The 21,210-nt window shown below is 43.3% G+C and overlaps 1 protein-coding gene across 2 annotated transcripts in view; it reads right to left on the reverse strand.

Annotated features, from left to right (window-relative positions):
* Positions 1-362: 362 nt before the first annotated feature.
* DCTN4 (dynactin subunit 4) overlaps positions 363-21,210 on the reverse strand; it is a 41,192-nt gene continuing 20,344 nt past the window's right edge. For both annotated transcript variants that reach the window (XM_056516904.1, XM_056516903.1), the window contains 7 exons: positions 19,226-19,338; positions 15,915-16,024; positions 14,339-14,412; positions 14,151-14,205; positions 11,845-11,952; positions 9,023-9,120; positions 363-4,673 (listed from right to left, as the gene is read on the reverse strand). In XM_056516904.1, coding sequence (XP_056372879.1) covers positions 4,451-4,673; positions 9,023-9,120; positions 11,845-11,952; positions 14,151-14,205; positions 14,339-14,412; positions 15,915-16,024; positions 19,226-19,338 — 781 coding nt within the window. In that variant the 3' untranslated portion in view covers positions 363-4,450. The remainder of the gene's footprint in view (positions 4,674-9,022; positions 9,121-11,844; positions 11,953-14,150; positions 14,206-14,338; positions 14,413-15,914; positions 16,025-19,225; positions 19,339-21,210) is intronic.

The following is a 21,210-nucleotide window of genomic DNA, read 5'->3' on the forward strand; positions in this document are numbered from 1 at the left end:
AAAATCAGACAATGATTTTATGGATTTTTTTTCTCATTCTGTCTCTCATAGTTGAGGTATACCTATGATGAAAATTATAGGCCTCATCTTTTTATGTGGGAGAACTTGCACAATTAGTGGCTGACTACTAAATACCTTTTTGCTATATATATATATATCTCTATCTATCTATATATCTATATCTATCTATCACACACACAAAAAAAAAAAAATCCCTCCCGCCAGAGTTCTTCTTTAAAGCTCTTCTGCTTGTATATAGAACAACCGCAATAATATCACAAGATTACAGAGTTGCTATGTATACAGTTTCCTAATATCAGTTCCAGACTGACACTTTAACTGAATGACCACAAACAACCAGACACTTTTCCAGGTTTTATTACCTTTATTAACTTTACTGTACGGTCACAACATTACATATAAGCAATAAGGTGAACCATCCATCTAACAGCTTAAATGTCACCCAATATAGTCACCAGTTGCTTATCATCCTGCATATAGTGAATGTGCAAGTGCTGAGCCCCCCGTGTGTCCAGCCTGGATGTGACTGAACTTGTTTAAGTCTGTACATTACACTAGTAAAACATCAATATACTCTACCGACATGTCTACATCATACAGGGGGCACCCTGCACAGGTTCTTACATTTCCAGATGGACCGAACAATTTGTTTACATTTTGCAGGAACAAAGTCATTTCTTGTAATCGTCCTTGTAGACTCATCTTTATCTTTCATTCTTGGACCATACAGAAGTCAATGCTTTAGATTCTTTATCCCAAGGAGAAAGGAAGGAAGGAAACACTAAGCAGTAAGGCTTGTGATGATACATAGTGTACAATAAGCAGACATTGTATGTTAATACTATAGTTATAATAAATATAGGCTATGCCTGTCGCTCATGCTCTAGGTGCTGTGACAGTGTAAACGTAACAAGGCATCCATGTATTGGAAGCCATTACCCACCATCTGGGGGCAAATAACTTGGCGAAAGAAAGAGGTGGGATCTACTCTGTGATCCTGCAAAGACAACATAGATATGTCTGAGCAACTAAACTGGAAGGTGCTGGAATGAGACTGAGATCAGATCAAGAATGAAGAGCAATTTTTTAAGTAGCTCGAATAAACCAGGAAAGCTGGGGGATTCTCTATTAAAAAGGGTCCCTGTCATTTATTTAAAAAAAAAAAAGGGCACATTATAGAGACCTGACAAAATCTTTGACCATTCAGGGTCTCCGTGCCGAGACCCCCCACTGATGATTTGAATGAGCAGGGAGAAACATGTGATTAAAGCATCACTCTAGTGACTGACCTGCTCACCACAGTTGGGCATGGAGAGACGCAGCTCACACAGGCAGTCGGGTTTCTGTGGCAACTGCACGAGGCCCGGCAAGTTCTGTGCAAGTCCTATACATAAGAATAAGGCTTGTGCAACAAATTTGCTGGGTGTTGTATGGTTAACTTACATGGTTGTATGGTTGACTACGTGAGCTGCTCCTCTTCGCGCAGAACTGTGGACAGCATGTGGCACCATGTCGTTTAAAATGCTTCACTCCCCGGCTTTCAGCAATCTCAGTCTAAGCCAAAGGAGCTGAAGGGAGATCACTAAGCTGGGTGTGGGCTTCGGTGGTCGACACACCCCCTCCCATAGACTTTCATTGAGGAGGTGGAGAGTGACATCACAAGGGGTGTGGCGACTCCTGAAGCCCGAATCCTGAAAATATTCTGAACACTGGGGAGTGGAGTACCCCTTTAAAGGCGTACTGCAGCCTAATACAATGTTTCCCTTATCTGCAGGATAGGGGATAAGTGTCTGATCGCGGGGGGGGGGGGGTCCGACTGATTGGACCCCTGCGATCTCCTGTACGGAGCCCCAGCTTTGCCGCAGCTCTTCCCGTGCAGGAGGCGTGTTGGCTGCAGCATGACATCATGACCTCTTAGTGAGGTCGAGGACATGAGCATTAGCCGCGCAGAACCGTGGCAGTGCGGGGTCCCAGCAGTCGGAACTCCCCCGATCAGACACTGTGGATAGGGGATAAGTTGTCTATGGCTGCAGATCTCCTTTAAGCACTTCACTCCCTGACTCTCTAAAAAAAACTGCATGCACAATACCAGACTAAAAGTTCTTTTTCTCACCACTACAGAGATTCATGCTTATCAATGGGCACTGCTGTACGCGAGTGATAAGTGTGGGTCAAACAGCTTGGTCAGTAGAATCCATATCTCCCATGTAATCTAATGGAGAGTACTAGTGTACATGTGGGCAATTCTTCTCCTGCTCCACTGTAGCCATCACCAGATTGTACATAAGAGCCTTAAATACACAATATGGCAGCAACATAAAACAGTATAAACAGAAGGAAAAAAGAAAAAAAAAAAGTGTCAAATCTGTGTCTAGGATATTGCGACCCCCCCCCCCCATATACAAGAGCTCACATAACATATGTATTTAGTGTTTTCCAAAAAGAACAATACATGACCCTGCCAAGCATGACATTGAATAAAGCAGTAAATGACAAGTTTAAGGCAAAAGTAGAAGAAGTATATTGACTGCATGTTCTGGAAGGAAATGTAATACGAGTATGAGGTGAATTTATGATATATTATAACTTAACTTTTTTTTGCCATTAGGGGTATAAAGAGGTTATTCAGGATTAGAAAAACAAAGCGGATTTCTTCCAAAAACAGCCCCGCACCTGCCCTCAGGTTGTGTGTGGTATTGCAGCTCAGTTTCATTGAAGTGAAGGGATCCAAGTTGTAATACCAAACACAACCTGAGGACAGGTGCGGAGCTATTTTTGGAAGAAATAAGCTCTTGTTTTGTTATTCCTGGATAACTCCCTTTAAAGAAATACAAGGAGAAAAATATATAATATAAATATAACAAACTGATAGGTTGTAAACTACAAATGTAAACCATCAAGCAGTCTAAGGGGAAAACCACACTCATCCGCTTACATGGAAGTCTTTGAGCTCAGACATCATGGCAGCCAATCCCTTTGGGGGACAGTGATAGTTCATCTGTGATGTTAATAGTGTATTGTCCCATCTCTAACCGTGTGAACAACGCCCATCCACCATTTTTGTTTTTTTAAAGATATACGTATACCAAGTAAGAGTGAAATGTTACTATTTCCTGTTATTATACTGCCGCCTAGATGACAAAGCAACAGCGACACTTGCAGGCTACAGATAGAAATGCAACCACAATACCACAGAATTGATGCATTCTCCTTTTAAAGGAGTATTCCAGGATAGGGAAATGTATCTCCTATCCTAAGGATAGGGGATAAGTGTCAGGTAACGGGGGTCTGAAAATTGGGACCACCACTTTAATCTCCCATATGGTGCTACGGCTCTCTGAATGAAAAGAGCTGTGTTGACCACAACATGAAGCGGTGGCCGACACTTCCCCCCCCCCCCCCCTCTATGCATTACTATGGAAGAGCCCGACCGCAGTACTCTGCTATCTCCAGCTCTCCCGTAGAGATGCATGGGGGATGGGAAGGGGGGCTTCATGTAGTGGTCAACACGCCTCAATTCAGGAGGAGAGCCAGGGTGCCATACGGGAGATGTCAGACCCTGTCCAATCTGAAACTTAAAGGGGTATTCCAGGAAAAAACTTGATCTATCAACTGGCTCATGAAAGTTAAAAAGATTTGTAAATTATTGCTGTTAAAAAAAAATCTTAATTCTTCTAATAATTATCAGCTGCTGAAGTTGAGTAATTTTCTGTCTGGCAACAGTGCTCTCTGCTGACATCTCTGCTTGTCTCGGGAACTGCACAGAGTAGAAGAGGTTTGCTATGGGGATTTGCTTCTACTCTGGACAGTTCCTGAGATAAGCAGAGGTGTCAGCAGAGAGCACTTAGACAGAAAAGAACACCACAACTTCAGCAGCTCTTAAGTACTGAAAGGATTAAGATTTTTTAATAGAAGTAATTTACAAATCTGTTTAACTTTCTGGAGCCAGTTGAATATATGAATATATATAGTTTTTTTCCTGGATAACCCCTTTAAGAGCAGTATTTCCCAAGTGGGAGAACATTTTAAAAGCTGGTCACAGAGAAACAATGCCCTAACAATGTAGATGTAATGTAATTTAATATATAGTAAACGTCATCTAAAACAATGACTACTGTGCCGAATAAAAGTTTAAATGACATTATCAACAATGAGTTGGTTTCCAATGCATGTATTATGTATATGTGAGTAGTCTTCTATATTTACACGTGTCTCATACCTAGTTTGTCTTTCCTTCCAGCATTAAGGGGATCACGGAGTTAACACAATAAGTGCAGTCCCACAAGTTACTGCCTCGTCGGCACAATCTGTCCACAAACCTCCCAGAACAAGTGCATTAAGCAGCTATTTCTGTGCACTTGGTCTCCGGGTAGAAATAACCACAAAGCCTAGTAACCCGTTCCTGATCAGGAACCGATACAAGTGGCTTCTATGGGGCGGCAGACACCACGGGCCCCAGGTCGAGCTCCACATGGTGGGTCAGCCACACAGCCTCGGAGCTGGATTCGTTGTCCTCTGTTGGTCGGATAGGGGTGGGCTGGTTTCTGAAGTCGTGTTTGAGCTTGAAGCTCACGATCACCTTCCCCTTCTCCTGGAGCGGAGTTACCTTAATAAACACTCCGACTTTATTGGCTTTCCTAAAGGCGACAACGCTGCAGGAAAGATTAAAAACTGTTATTAGTGGACAAAGCTTTAAAAAAAAAAAAAAAAAAAAAAAAAAAAAAAAGGTGTTTACAGAGATAAATGCAAAACATTTGGAATGTTTAATATAAGTAAAGGCTTAAACTGGTACTCCGGTAGAAAACCTTTTTTCTATTAAATCAACTGGTGCCAGAAAGTAAAACAGATTTGTAAATTACTTCTATTAAAAAACTCTTAATCCTTCCAGTACTTATAAGCTGCTGAATACTACAGAGGAAATGGTTTTCTTTTTGGAACACAGAGCTCTCTGCTGACTTCATGACCACAATGCTCTCTGCTGACATCTCTGTCCATTTTAGGAACTGTCCAGAGTAGGAGAAAATCCCCATAGCAAAAATATGCTGCTCTGGACAGTTCCGAAAATGGACAGATATGTCAGCAGAGAGCACTGTGCTTGTGATGTCAGCAGAGAGCTCTGTGTTCCAAAAAGAAAACCATTTCCTCTGTAGTATTCAGCAGCTAATAAGTACTGGAAGGGTTAAGATTTTTTTTAATAGAAGTAATTTACAAATCTGTTTAACTTTCTGGCACCAGTTGATTTAACAAAAAAAAAAAAAAAAAAAAAAAAAGTTTTCCACATGAGTACCCCTTTAACCCCTTAAGGACAAGGCCCATTTTGGCCTTAAGGACCAGACCAATTTTATTTTTGCATTTTCGTTTTTTCCTCCTCGCCTTCTAAAAATCATAACTCTCTTCTATTTCCATCCACAGACCCATATGAGGGCTTGTTTTTTGCGTCACCAATTGTACTTTGTAATGACATCACTTATTTTACCATAAAATGGGGAAATTGAATTGAAATTGAAAAGAGAACCGCAATTTAGCAAATTTTGGAAGATTTTGTTTTCACGCTGTACACTTCCCGGTAAAAATGACATGTTTTCTTTATTCTGTGGGTCAATACGAATAAAATGATACCCATGATTATATACTTTTCTATAATTGTACCGCTTAAAAAATATAAATAAATAAATCGCAAACCATTTTAACAAAATTAGTATGTTTGAAATTGCCCTATTTTGACTACCTATAACTTTCTAATTTTTCCGTATACGGGGCGATATGAGGGCTCATTTTTTGCACCATGATCTGTAGTTTTTATCAGTATCACTTTTGCTTAGGTTTTACTTTTAATATTTTTTTATTAAATTTATTTTGGAATAAAATGTGACAAAAAAGCAGCAATTTTGGACTTATTACGTTTACGCCGTTCACCGTACGGGATAATTAACAATATATTTTAATAGTTCATACTTTTACGCACGGGGCGATAGGGGACTATTCATTGCAATCAGTTGATTGCTAATACTGTTCAGTGCTATGCATAGGGCACAGCATTGCTCAATATTATCGGTGATCTTGTGCTCTGGTCTGCTCGATCTCAGACCAGAGCAGAAGACCCCGGGAGACGGCCGGAGCCAGGTGAGGTGACCTCCGACCGCCATGCTGGATGATCGGATCCACGCGGCAGCGCTGCGGGCGATCCGATCATCCGTGCAAAGTACCGCACTGCTGCAGATGCCGTGATCTGTATTGATCACTGCATTGGAGGGGTTAATGGCGGACTTCCGCGCGATCGCGGATGTCCGCCATTACCAGCGGGTCCCTGGCTGCCGATAGCAGCCGGGCCTTGCCGGGCATGACACGAGCACCGCTCCGGTGCTCGTGATCATGTCGGCGTGTAAATGTACATCATGGTGCGATTAGTACCACATCACCATGACGTACATTTACGTCCATTGTCGTTAAGGGGTTAAGATTGCTGTGAACAAAGGGCGAAGCACTTAAAGGACAACTGTAGTGGAACACTTTTATATACGCCCGGGCCTCAAAAATAAACAAAATAAACTCATACATACCTTTCTACGAGCCCCCGTTTGTTCGACACAGGGCTCACGGTCCGGAAGTGCTGACCTCATTCCATTTCTTGGGGACGGGGACGCCGCAGAGCCGTCGGCGTATCACCAGCCGCAGCGATGTCCCGCCCCTGCCTGTGATAGGCTGAGCCCACCGTCATGTATGGAGCTCTGGCCGGCTTCTTACATGACAGTGGGCTCAGCCTATCACAGGTTCACGCTCTGCGGTGTCCCCGTCCCCAGGAAATGGAATGAGGCCAGCACTGCCGGACCGTGAGGCCTGTGCCGAACAAACGGGGGCTCGTAGGAAGGTATTTATGAGCTTATTTTTGAGGCCCAGGCATATATAAAAGTGTTCCACTACAGTTGTCCTTTAAGTGTGCGCTTCTTCCTCTCCTGATCAGTGGGGGGGGGCTGAACACTCAGACTCCGCCTGATCAAAACTCCTCAGAACATGTCAAAAGCTTTTTTTTATACAGCAGATTCCATTTAAAGCCAATGAGAACCTTTACATGGCTAAAATAATTTTTCCTTCAGTTAACGTTATGCGGCAAGTTTCAGGCTGTAATCTTCATTCCTGCATTTTCAGAGGTGCAGTTATCAATCAAAACTGATTTATCAAAACTTCTTAGCAACCAATCAGATCGCTTCTTTCATTTTGCAGAGGCCTTGTTAAAAATGAAAGAAGCAATCTGATTGGTTGCTATGGGCAACTGGGCAACTTTTCCTCTGTACAGGTTTTGATAAGTCTCCCCCTATGAGTCTATGTGGGTCACTCTCTCCTTTCAGTCTGCCTTGTATTTCTGTTTTCCTCCCTATCTACAGCCTGTGTGATCTGCCCTCCTTGATAACTTAGATGCCGCCCCACACTCTGATCACCATGTACAAATCTCTATTTAATCTGTAGAGATTAGTACATAGCAGATCAGAGAGTGTACGTGTGAGATTATCCAAGTTAAGAATGAAAGCAGATCACACGAAGTGTCAACTGCCTGATCCTTTTGTTCTCAGAAAGACAAACTGCTGCCAGAGAAGTCAATCATTGGCTAATCTCTAAACTCCCCATTCATGTGTATGGGGTGGATTGGGAGAGCCGTCAGATGAATGTTAGGTGTATGATTGGTCCTTTACACTGAGAGAAGGAAGGGGGGAAAGGAAAGAGCAGACACAGTCCAGAGCAGTGTAATGTTGAGTCCGCATCATCACTGGCAGGACAGACAGTAAGGTGAAGGAGTTACAGACTACAAAGCAAAATGGTAGGAATTTTTTAATAAACTATTTAGAAAGCTTCTTAATAAAAAGGGTAATCCACTAGAATTTTTTATTTTTTTTAAATCAACTGGTGCCAAAAAATTAAAAGGAGATATCCAGTGCTTAAAAAAAAAAATGTATCCCCTATCCTAAGGATAGGGGATAAGTTTCAGATCGCGGGGGTCCGACCACTGGGGCCCCCCCGCAATCTCCTGTACGGGGCCCCAGCAGCCCGCGGGAAGGGAGAGTGACCACTGTACAAAGCGGTGGCTGACACGCCCCCTCAATACAACTCTATGGCAGAGCCGGAGCGCTGCCTTTGGTCTGCCATAGCGATGTATTGAGGGGGCGTGTCAGCCACCGCTTCGTGCGCTGGTCGACACCCGCTATCTGGCCAGCGAGCCGGGGCCCCCTGTACAGGAGATCGTGGGGGGCCCCAGCGGTCGGACTCTCCTCGATCTGAAACTTATCCCCTACGTTTCTGAGCACTGGACTACCCCTTTAATCAGATTTCTAAATTACTTCTATTTAAAAATATTAATCCTTCCAGTACTTATCAGCTGCTGTATGTTACACAGGAAGTTCTTTTCTTTTTGAATTTCTTTTCTGTCTGACCACAGTGCTCTCTGCTGACACCTCTGTCCATTTTAATAACTGTTCAGAGTAGGAGCAAATCCCCACAGCAAACCTCTCCTGCTCTGGACACACAGTTCCTAAAATGGTGAAAGCAGAGAGCACTGTGGTCAGACAGAAAGGAAATTCAAAAAGAGAAAACTTCCTGTGGAACAAACAGCAGCTGAAAAATACTGGAAGGGTTAAGATTTTTTAATAGAAGTAATTTAGAAATCTGTTTAACTTTCTGGCACCAGTTGATTTATAAAAAATGTTTTCCAGTGGAGTACCCCTTTAAGCAAACCAACAGGACAAATTATTAAAACCTTTAGGGTCAGTTCACACATGCATATTTCTGCTGCAGATCTGCTTCAGCAGATTTTGCTACCCACTGAAGTCAATGGGCAGTAAGATCTGCAGCAGAAAATACGCACGTGTAACCCTATCCTTGAAGTAAAAACTTTGTAGTTAAATTTAAACCCACATGAATAAGAATTTTCTAAAAATATCATGAGGATCAAAAGATGCCTATCCAGCTTAAGATCAAGCTTCTGCAGTAGAAGAATTACAATAAAACTTACTCCGGATCATCCTGGAAATCCTGCGGTTCTGCCAGTTCATCATATTCCGCAGTTGCATCTTTCCCGGCAAGAACCAGCTCCTTCGTTGGTACAAGAACCTGTGATAACAATTTACATTTAGTTAAGATGACTGGGACAACATTGTGTAGATAAAACTGTATTTGAGGTTATAGGATTTTCATGTTTTTCCCAAGACAAACTAAGGGTTATTTTACATGGGCAGATTATGTCCTGTTACCAGCAGCGATAGTCAATATACACGTTAAAAGGGCCACATTACACAGCCCAAATGTTGTGAGTAAATGGCTGGAGGATCAATCCCACAATTGTTCATGCGGCTGCTCACTTCCATTATTGTTGTTGCCTATGCGGTGATATGTACCGATGTATTTTATATAGGTCATGAGCTGAGATTAAGAGCACTCTCTTAAAAGGAGTGCTCCTTATCTCAGCTTCTTACCTGTATAAAAAGACACCTGGGAGCCAGAAATCTTGCGGATCAAATCTTTATTTCACTTAGTAAAATGCAAATCAATTAATAACTTCCTTAACCTCTTAAGGACGCAGGGCGTACCTGCACACCCTGCGCCCGGTATATAACGAAGGGTCACGTCATACCCGGTCGGTCCCAGCGGCTAATGACAGCCGGGACCCTGGACTAATAGCGTGCGGCACCGATTGTTGTGCCGCCTGCTATTAACCATTAAGACACATCGTTCAGTTGATCGCCACGTCTAAAATGAAAGTGAAAGCTTCCCGGCAGCTCAGTCTGGCGGATTGGGACCATCGCGGTGAAATCGCGATGTCCCGATCAGCTAGAACGCGAGCGGAGGTCCCTTAACCTGCCTCCGTCGCATCTGATCGGCGATTGATTGCTCCAAGCCTGAAATCCAGGCTTGAGCAATCGACTGCCGATAACACTGATCTTTGCCGTGTCAATGCACGGCAATGATCTGCGTATGAGATCGGTATGTGCAGTGTAATAGCCACTAAGGGGAGCTGTAACACTGCAAATAAAATAAAATAAAAAAGTTAAAAAAAAAAAAAAAAAGGGAAGATCATTTAAACCCCTTCCCTAATAAAAAAGTTAGAATCACCCCCTTTTCCCCCCATTTAAAAAATAAAATAAAAATAAAAACTGTAAAATAAAAATAAACATATATGGCATCGCCGCGTGCGGAAATGTCCGAACTATAAAAATATATCGTTAATTAAACCGCACGGGCAATGGTGTACATGCAAAAAAAGTTCCAAAGTGCAAAATAGCGTATTTTTGGTCACATTTTATTTAATGAAAAAATGAATAAAAAGCAATCAAAAAGTCTGATCAATATAAAAACTTCAGATCACGGCGGAAAAAAAAAAAATAGCCCTCATACTGGCCCGTACGTGGAAAAATAAAAAAAATGATTGGGGGGGGGGGGGGGGTGTCAGAGAATGACCATTTTAAACATATAAATTTTCCTGCACGAAGTTATGATTTATTTTTTATTTTCTTTATTTTTTTTTTAGAAGTACGACAAAATCAAACCTATATACATCGGGGTATACCACGCACCGGCCTATAACACGCACCCTCATTTTACTAAGGATATTTGGGTAAAAAAAGTTTTTAACCCAAATATCCATGGTAAAATGAGGGTGCGTGTGTGCGCGTGTATACCCCGATACACCCCCAGGAAAGGCAGGGGGAGAGAGGCCGTCCCTGCCCGCTTCTCTCCCCCTGCCTTTCCTGGGGTCTAGAGCCCTCCTGCCGGCCCTTCTCTCCCCCTGGCTATCTGCGCCGCTGCCCGTTCTGGCCCCCTGACGTCATGCGCCACGCCGTGCAGGGCATAGCAATGACGCAGGGGACGCACGCCGGAGGCCTGAAGCAGCGCGGACCCGACCCCGGCAACAGGTAATTATGCCACTGGGGATGGGGGGAGGCAACGGGGCAGCGGCGCCGGCAATGGGTGCCGCTGCCCCTTCTCTCCCCCTGGCTGTCGGCGTCAATGGGGCGCCGGCACCGATAGTCAGGGGGACAGAACGGGCAGCGGCGCCGATAGCCAGGGGGAGTGAAGGGCCGGCAGCAGGGCTCTAGACCCCAGGAAAGGCAGGGGGAGAGAAGCGGGCAGCGACGGCCTCTCCCCCTGCCTTTCTTGGGGGTGTATCGGCGTATAACACGCACATAGACTTTAGGCTAAAAATTTTAGCCTAAAAAGTGCGTGTTATACGCCGATAAATACGGTAAGTAGGGTATCATTTTAACCATATGGACCACCAAAAAAAAGATAAGGTGTAATTTTTACCAAAAAATGTGTAGAAACTGAAGCCCCCAAAAGTTACAAAATTGCATTTTTTCCTAAATTTTGTTGCACAATTAATTTTTTCTCCCCTTCGCTGTGAAAATTTTGGTAAAATTACTAATGTCACGGCAAAGTAGAATTGTTGGCACAAAAAAGAAGCCATCATATGGAATTTTAGGTGCAAAATTTAAAGAGTTATGATTTTTAGAAAGTGATTAGGAAAAAATGAAAATGCAAAAACGGAAAAACCTTAAAGGGGTTAAAGTTTATTTTTCAGAATTTTGTGTTATTATTGTTCAAACAAACAGGCCATTAAAATTATAGACTGATCATTTCTTTGTCAGTGTGCAAACGTACAAATAATTTTCCCTTCACGGTATATATTTGTACATTGCGATCAGATCACCTTCTAGGCAGTAATTTCCCATGGGAACAGGAAGTAGAGGGGGAAAAAAAATTGGAGGAGGAGTTATCACATTTTGGCTATAGAAGAAGTATATTCGATACAGAATATAAAAAAGTGGCATCAGGCTCTACCTTGGCAGTGCTGTTAATGTCTTGAGGGTCTGCTTCTTCGCAGGGCATGAGCGTCACGTGAGTAATGTTCTCCACAGGGTTGGTCAGTGTCAGCAGTACCTGGCTCTCCTGGAAAATAATATTTACATTATAACCAAGGCACCCAGAAGACTAGACTTTAATGAATCCATACTAAAATCCTTAAAAAAAAAAAATAAAAAAAAAAAAACAACATTTTTTTTTAAAATGCCGACAGGTTTCGAGCTAGTGCATCGCTCTTAATCATGGCAAACATTAGGAGCCATTCACTAGCTCAAAACGTGTTGATGTTTCACTACATTTTTTAGTGACATGTCATTTTTTGTTCATGATTTTAATATAGAATCATTAAAGTTACCATCTCGTCTAGTCTTCAGGACCTACTACATGGGGTGCAGCCCATTGTCATCCATGCTTCAGGATTGTATCATGGTACCCTGTTCAGATTGGTTGTGGGTTGATCCTTTTTTATTTTATTTTTTTATTTTGGGGAGGGGGTTCCCATAACCAAGGCATTTTTTTCCCACAAGCCAGAGAACTATCTACAATGAATGTGGCTGAACGTTTGATGTAAACTTACAACTAAGCTTTCCCTTTAAAAGACAACAACAATAAAAGCAAAAAGTTCTATATGTGAGGGATTAAAAAAAAACAAACTGTCATCTCTGCTTTCTATTAAGAGTACAAAATGACTATAAGACCGCGCATGCCACAAATGCTAATATGCCACGGAAAGCGATCCTCCCGGCTCAAACACTGATGTAAGCGGAGTCTTGCATATCATTTTTAAGCTCCTGGCATAGGATCTGTCAATTTAAAGCAGTGCTTCCCAACTAGGGTACCTCCAGCTGTTGCAAAACTTCAACTCTCAGCATGCCCGGACAGCCGTTGGCTGTCCGGGCATGCTGGGAGTTGTAGTTTTGCAACAGCTGGAGGCACCTGGTTAGAAAACACTGCCCCTAAAGGGAATGTATCACCTAGAATTTATTTCCCGACTAGATCCAGATACTGAAACATGTTGTTTACACATTACAATGGTGGCAGCCATCTTGCGTAAGGATAGTTTTAGATAGGATCTATGACCAATGTAGATAGAATTGGGGGTAGGAGAGCTTTGATGGTGATTTTATTGCCCTCATTTCTGTTCTTCAGTCCCTGAAAGCCCGCTCCATGGTGCAGTAATTTCTCATGTCAGGGGGCAGGGTCAGAGAAGTGCTGTCTGCCAGCAGTACTCAAACAGGACTTTCTTTCAATTACTTCTCTGGCCAATCAGAGCACAGCACATACCATACTCCTCTCTGCTATGCCATGACATACTGCTGGTAAACGTGCACTGGACTGAACAGGTATTTACTGATAGATCAACTAAAAGGTGGTTCAAAAAAAAAAATTGGTTTCCCACACCACTTAAAATATATACTTTATTATTAACTCACACACCACCTTTTAGTTGGTCTATGAGTAAATATAAGCAATACTACCCTCCACACACTGGTCTCAAGAGTGTGTAAACTGGACTGAACGGGCTAACACAGTGGGGATAACTTACACACTGTACACTATTATACATGGCAAGTGGAAGGAGAAATGTTACTGGTGAACTAAGTATGCCAGATACGTGATGTGAGCAGAAAATAAAACAACAGCAGGCCAACAAGGAAGGGGTGACACTAAGCACTGAACTGCTGATGATGATAATGATGAAGACAAGTCTGCAGACTAACGGGAGAAAGAAGATCAAATCATCTTCCTGACCACCCCCGGGAGATGTTTGTTCTGGCAGGGATGGTGAGGATAAGAAGTTTAACAGTGTCCCCCCAAACGACCCCCTAAGTGGTCCCCTGGGCAGGAAGCTATGCTCACCTAGTCTTGTTTGCTGTGTAGTAATTGCTCCCCCTTAGCGTGATTGACAACCCTTGTCACCGCTCTTCTCCCTAAGCAGACGGAGCAGAGTGATGACGCGAGGCCGCGCCTAATCTATCGACCATGCTGAGTGGATGTTATTACAGATGGAGCAGCAGGACTAGGCGAGTATAGCTCCCCGCCCAGGCGACTACTTACAGGTAGATATCCTGATCATTAGATATCCTGACCATCCCTGCAGGCAGAAACATCTCCTGGGGATGGTGAGGAAGAAGATTATACTACATAGATAGTGAGGAAGAAGATTTACTACATATTGCTATGTGTTATATATGGTAAAATCTGATGACAGTTTCCCTTTAAGGCCCAGAACACATTCAGAGGAAAGAGCTAATTGGAAAACCATAGATAAATTGTGACCTCACCTTCATATGGCGTAGATTGGGAATAGACATAATCCTGACTTCTGGGACATAGCTCCTGCATTAAAAAACACAAAAACAACCAAGTTATATGGTGTCACAGGTAACAAGATGGAGATGACACAACGGTGAGAATGCATGCCGCTCAAGAAACATGCATTGATTGTTTTTAAGATTTAAAAGAAACTTACAGAGCGACCAGCTGTATCTTGAACTTTATAGAGGTTGGGTTGAACTCTGGCTTGCTCAGATTATGTTCACATTTCTGGAAAGGAAGGAAGGAAAAAAAAATTAGATTTTAAGAATTAAAGGGGTTATCCAGGAAAAAAAAAAAAATAAAAAAATATTATATATATATATATATATATATATATATATACATACATATATATATATATATATATATATATACATACATATATACATACACATACATATATATATATACATACATATATATACATACATATATATATACATACATATATACATACATATATACATACATACATATATACATACATACATATATATATACATACATATATATATACATACATATATATATACACATATACATATATATATATTATTATTATTTTTTTTTTTTTTTTTTTTTTTATTTATTTATTTTCTAAACTGGCTCCAGAAAGTTAAACAGATTTGTAAATTACTTCTATTAAAAAATCTTAAAGGGGTACTCCGCCCCTAGACATCTTATCCCCCTATCCAAAGGATAGGGGATAAGATGTCAGAACGCCGGGGTCCCGCTGCTGGGGACCTCGGGGATCGCTGCTGCAGCACCCCGCTATCATTACTGCACAGAGTGAGATTGCTCTGCACGTAATGACAGGCAATACAGGGGCCGGAGCATCGTTACGTCATGGCTCCGCCCCTCGTGACGTCACAGCCCGCCCCGTCAATACAAGTCTATGGGAGGGGGCGTGGGGGTCGTCACGCCCCCTGCCATAGACTTGCATTAAGGGGACGGGCCGTGATGTCATGAGGGGCGGAGCCATGACGTCACGCTGCTCCGGCCCGTCTCGCCCGTCGAACTCGCTCTGTACAGTAATGATGGCGGGGTGCCGCAGCGGCGACCCCCGGGGTCCCCAGCAGCGGGACCGCTGCGATCTAACATCTTATCCCCTATCCTTTGGATAGGAGATAAGATGCCAGGGGCGGAGTACCCCTTTAATCCTTTCAGTACTTATGAGCTGCTGAAGTCGAGTTGTTCTTTTCTGTCTAAGTGCTCTCTGATGACACTTTTCTTGGGAACTGTCCAGAGTAGAAGCAAATCCACATAGCAAACCTCTTCTACTCTGTGCAGTTCCTGAGACAAGCAGAGATGTCAGCAGAGAGCACTGTTGCCAGACAGAAAGGAACAACTCAACTTCAGCAGCTGATTATTCTTGGAAGAATTAAGATTTTTTAATAGAAGTAAATTTACAAATCTGTTTAACTTTCTTGAGCCAGTTGATAAAAAAAAAAAATAAAAAAAAAAATAAAAAAAAAAATAAAATAAAATTACGTTTTTCCTGGAATACCCCTTTAGGTAAAGAAGAGGACATGTGAAGAGACGTTCGGATGTCATAATGTAGATCAGCGTTTCTCAACCAGGGTGTATCCAGCTGTTGCAAAACTACAACTCCCAGCATGCCCAGACAGCCTTCGGCTGTCTGGGCATGCTGGGAATTGTAGTTTTGCAACAGTTGTTTACACCCTGGTTGAGAAACATTGACAGACATTAAAATAATACATGACACTTACCCGGCAGCGAAGAGAGCGTTTTATTAGGAGATGCTTGTGGTGAGGGTGAAGCTGGGAGGCACAAATAGGCTGAAAATCTGCCTGCAACAGGCGCTGGTCCAGAGTGGTCACTATGAGTAAGAAAAATAAGAATTTACCATGGGTGAAAGGGATAATTCTAGTGGTTCTCAGCAATGAGGTCTCCTGTGAACAAGTGGTTAAAGGGGTACTCTAAAGGGAAAAGTGTTTTCAATATATCTGGTGCCAGAAAGTTATACAGATTTGTAAATTACTTCTATTAAAATGTTTTAATCATTTCAGCACTTAGCTGCTGTACACTACAGAAGAAGTTGTTTAGTTCTTTAAAGTCTGACCACAGTGCTCTCTCCTGACACCTCTGTCCGTGTCAGGAACTGTCTGGAGAATGAGCAAATCCCCATTGTAAACCTCTCCTGCTCCGTACAGTTCCTGACATGGACAGAGGTGTCAGTAGAGAGCACTGTGGTCAGACTGACTTCCCCTGGAGCATACAGCAGCTGATAAGTACTGGAAGGCTTAAAGGGGTTATCCAGGAATAGAAAAACAGAGCTAATTTCTGCCAAAACAGCGCCACCCCTATCCTTAGGTTGTGTGTAGTATTACAATTTGTCCCCATTCATTTTAAGGTAACTGAGCTGCAATACCACACACAAACTGAGGACAGGGGTGGTGCTGTTTTTTTGGGAGAAATTAGCTCTTCTTTTATATTCCTGGACAACCCGTTTAAGATTTTTAAATATAAGTAATTTACAATCTGTTAAATATGTTTAACTTTCTGGTACCAGTTCATTGGAAAAAAAAAAAATTCTCCGAAGTACCCCTTTAAGGTATTTGGTGTGACCATTATTCACTCACTTTTTGGCCCCTTTAAAGGACACAACTGACAAAATAAATGGGGATCTAATATATCCGTCCTAAGGACCTGATGATCATTTCCATCATAAAAATCACTGTTGACAAAAGGTGAGAATTTTTTTTTTTCTGGAGCAGTGAGAGACGTCATTGAGGTTCAGTGACAGTTCTAGGAACAAGAGCCATCATTAAGGGGGAACCCTGACTAGAAATGTCAAAGTTACTACAGGTGGCTTGTACATTTACCAACAATGGCAGAGGCTTTCGTCCATTTTTTTTTTTTTTGAGGATTGAAAATGGCCAGTGGCAACGAGCAATTCACATATTTAAAAGGGGTACTGCAGTGGAATTTTTTTTTATTTTTTGTATTTTTTAAATCAACTGGTGCCAGAAAGTTAAACAGATTTGTAAATGACTTCTATTAAAAAATCTTTACCCTTCCAGTACTTTTTAGCAGCTGTATGCTACAGAGGAAATTCTTTTCTTTTTTAATTTCTTTTTTGTGTTGTCCACAGTGCTCTCTGCTGACACCTCAGTCCGTGTCAGGAACTGTCCAGAGTAGCATAGGTTTGCAATGGGGATTTTCTCCTGTTCAGGACAGTTCCTGATATGGGCATCAGGTGTCAGCAGTGAGCACTGTGGACAGGACAAAAAAATGGAAAAAGAAAAGAATTTCCTCTGTAGCATACAGCTGCTAAAAAGTACTGGAAGGGTAAAGATTTTTTAATAGAAGTCATTTACAAATCTGTTTAACTTTCTGGCACCAGTTGATTTAAAGAAAAAAAAAAAAAAAAAAAATACAAAAAGATACAAATGTTTTCCCCTGGAGTACCCCTTTAACCCCTTAAGGACATAGGACGTAAATGTACGTCCTGGTGCGGTGGTACTTAACGTACCAGGACGTACATTTACGTCCTGTGCATAACCGCGGACATCGGAGCGATGCCCGTGTCATGCGCGGCTGATCCCGGCTGCTGATCGCAGCCAGGGACCCGCCGGCAATGGCCAACGCCCGCGATCTCGCGGGCGTCCGCCATTAACCCCTCAGGTGCCGGGATCAATACAGATCCCGGCATCTGCGGCAGTGCGCGATTTCAATGAATGATCGGATCCCCCGCAGCGCTGCTGCGGGTATCCGATCATTCAGAACGCCGCACGGAGGTCCCCTCACCTGCCTCTGTCCGGCTCCCGGCCTCTAAAGAACATGTGTTCTTTATTGACCCTCAGAATAAAGAACATGTCATTTTTACCGTAAATTGTACGGCATGAAAACTAAACCTTCCAAAATTAGCAAAATTGCTCATACTAGTCTGTGGAAGAAAATATAAAAGAGTTATGATTTTTAGAAGGCGAGGAGGAAAAAATGAAAAAACGTAAAAATTAAAAATTGTCTGAGTCCTTAAGGCCAAAATGGGCTGAGTCCTTAAGGGGTTAAGTGGTATTTGCTAAGGAAGGATTGCTTTCACTATGTGCTCGATGTGTGTATAGAACCTCTGGGATAGGGATCGACCGATTATCGGATTGGCTGATTTTATCAGCAGATATTCACGATTTTGTTAATTATCAGCATCTAACCTTTCCGATAATGCGTCTTGCCCGTGACACCCGGGCCCAGAGAACGGTGCTGTTGGCTGCTGTTTTGCATTTCCCACACAGCCACAGAAGCCCTGTAAGAGAAACGCAGTGGCTGCCTGGGAGAGCCCCGCCTGTCCTCAGCGCACAGAGCCCCGCCTGTCCTCAGCGCACAGAGCCCCGCCTGTCCTCAGCGCACAGAGCCCCGCCTGTCCTCAGCGCACAGAGCCCCGCCTGTCTGCCTGCAGTTCCAGACACAACCCGGTGACTAGGTACCGCTAAACAGAAAAAAAAAATATGATACTGTAAAGGGTCTCAAATAGATTGGAGGTCAGAAACTGATAGTATTCCCTGGCTATATACCACCATTTTTTTTTTTTAGATGGAAATAACCCCTTTAATCTTGTAAATGGTTAAAAATATAAATCCTTAAAGGGGTACTCCGCCCCTAGACATCTTATCCCCTATCCAAAAGGATAGGGGATAAGATGTCAGATGGCCGTGGTGCCGCTGCTGGGGATCCCCGGGATCCCCGCTGCGGCACTGCGCTATCATTACAGCACAGAGCGAGTTCGCTCTGTGCGTAATGACGGGCAATACAGGGGCCAGAGCAGCGTGATGTCATGTCTCCGCCCCTCGTGACATCACGGCCCGTCCACTTAATGCAAGTCTATGGCAGGGGGCGTGACGATCGCCGCGCCCCCTCCCATAGACTTGTATTGAAAGGTGCGTGACGTCACGAGGGGCGTGACGTCACGAGGGGCGGAGCCGTGACGTCACACGGGGCGGAGCCGTTGCGTAACGATGCTCCGGCCCCTGATAAGAGGTCTAGGGGCGGAGTACACCTTTAAGGGATTGTATCTTATTACCTTCTGTTAGATTTATAGGTCGGGTATAATAGTCCTCGGGTAAAGGTTCCACTTCCTCTAATGCCTGCGCAGGTTCAATCTTTATCTCCTTTTGATCTTCTCCTTCTTTCAGTCTGGAAACAGAAAACGTTCAATATGAGCACTAGCACAAGCAAGAAGGTTAAAGGGTAGATGAAGAAATACACCGAAATACGCAAGATATTGATTTCTTTATGGTGATCACTACTAAGAAGCATCTGAAGGACTGCAGCAGATCAGACATCTACACTGATCATAAAGTTATTCTTTTAGGATTGGCTTCGTTCCTCTAAGCCAGTGTTTTCCAACCAGGGTGTTTCCAGCTGTTGCAAAACTGCAACTCCCAGCATGCCTGGACAGCCTCTGGCTGTCCAGGCATGCTGGGAGTTGTAGTTTTGCAACAGCTGGATGCACGCTAGCTGGGAAATACATCACACAAACATTGCCTCAATTCACTGCTGAATGCATGCCCTCTCAAATAAGATGCAAGCTGTCTGCCTTCTATTATTTTGCTCACTGACTTTGCTGCCCAGTATATTTAACACAATCCCTCCAGAGACAAAGAAGAAAGAACAGCCAAGAAGCCAGAAGCAGTGAGATAAGAGGCGTGTGATGTGCGACATTCCCATTCGTCAGGATAGAGAAAACTAACTATGAGTACAGGATGTCACACAAACAGGAGTTGAACAGCAGGAGCCTGGACAGGAGACTGAATTAAAGGAGTGCTCCCATCTAAATCACACTTTATTTAGTAGATATTGCAAGTGTAATACATTTTCCAAATACATGTTATTAGCAAATTTGCCCAACTTTATGTTATGTTATGCACATCCTCTGTTTCCAATGCTTACTACTCATTGCCCAGGTTACAGACCACAGCTCTGTTCATGTACTCATTGCCCAGGTTACAGACCACAGCTCTGCTCTTGTACTCATTGCCCAGGTTACAGACCACAGCTCTGCTCTTGTACTCATTGCCCAGGTTACAGACCACAGCTCTGCTCTTGTACTCATTGCCCAGGTTACAGACCACAGCTCTGTTCATGAACAGAGCTGTGGTCTGTAACCTGCGCAATGAGTACATGAACAGAGCTGTGGTCCGTAACCTGGGCAATGAGTACATGAACAGAGCTGTGGTCTGTAACCTGGGCAATGAGTACATGAACAGAGCTGTGGTCTGTAACCTGGGAAATGAGTACATGTACTCATTGCCCAGGTTACAGACCACAGCTCTGCTCTTGTACTCATTGCCCAGGTTACAGACCACAGCTCTGCTCATGTACTCATTGCCCAGGTTACAGACCACAGCTCTGCTCATGTACTCATTGCCCAGGTTACAGACCACAGCTCTGCTCATGTACTCATTGCCCAGGTTACAGACCACAGCTCTGTTCAAGAAGCAGATGGTGGGGCTGCTGAAGTCACTCCCTCTCTGCACAGCAGCAGGGGGCTATGTGGCTGGCATCCTGGGATTGTGCTTGTATGTGACAGGCTCCTCACCGACAGTTCAAGGTACAGTACAAGAGGACTGGAGCCATCTGTGATTTATGCAAGGCGCGCAGAGCACTCATAGCTCTAACACTGCACTGTCTTCAGTCAAACCAGAAAGTGGGGCGGGATGAAAAGATGCAGGGAGCTGAAGCAAGGAGGTAGGCAAAAGGGGTGTTCAATTATCATGTTTCCTGAGGGAGGCAACATATTAAAACAACTAGTACCACAGTATCCTCCCATTCCAAGCCTCCTGGTCCCCCTCTGAGACAAGTCATCAGAGCAAGACCTGCCAGCACTGTCTTAGGGGGTCCAATTCACACAAGGGAACAAGAGAGTCCGGCACTGCGGCTAATGCCGATGACCACTAAACTCACATGCACCTGCTGCACTACGTGGAACAATTGCAGGGTGCAATCCTATATAGCATGTACAAAATACATTAAATGAGAGTGAAGAAAGGATGCACTCACCTGTCT

This window comes from Hyla sarda, chromosome 4 (assembly GCF_029499605.1).
Source record: "Hyla sarda isolate aHylSar1 chromosome 4, aHylSar1.hap1, whole genome shotgun sequence".
NCBI lineage: Eukaryota > Metazoa > Chordata > Amphibia > Anura > Hylidae > Hyla > Hyla sarda.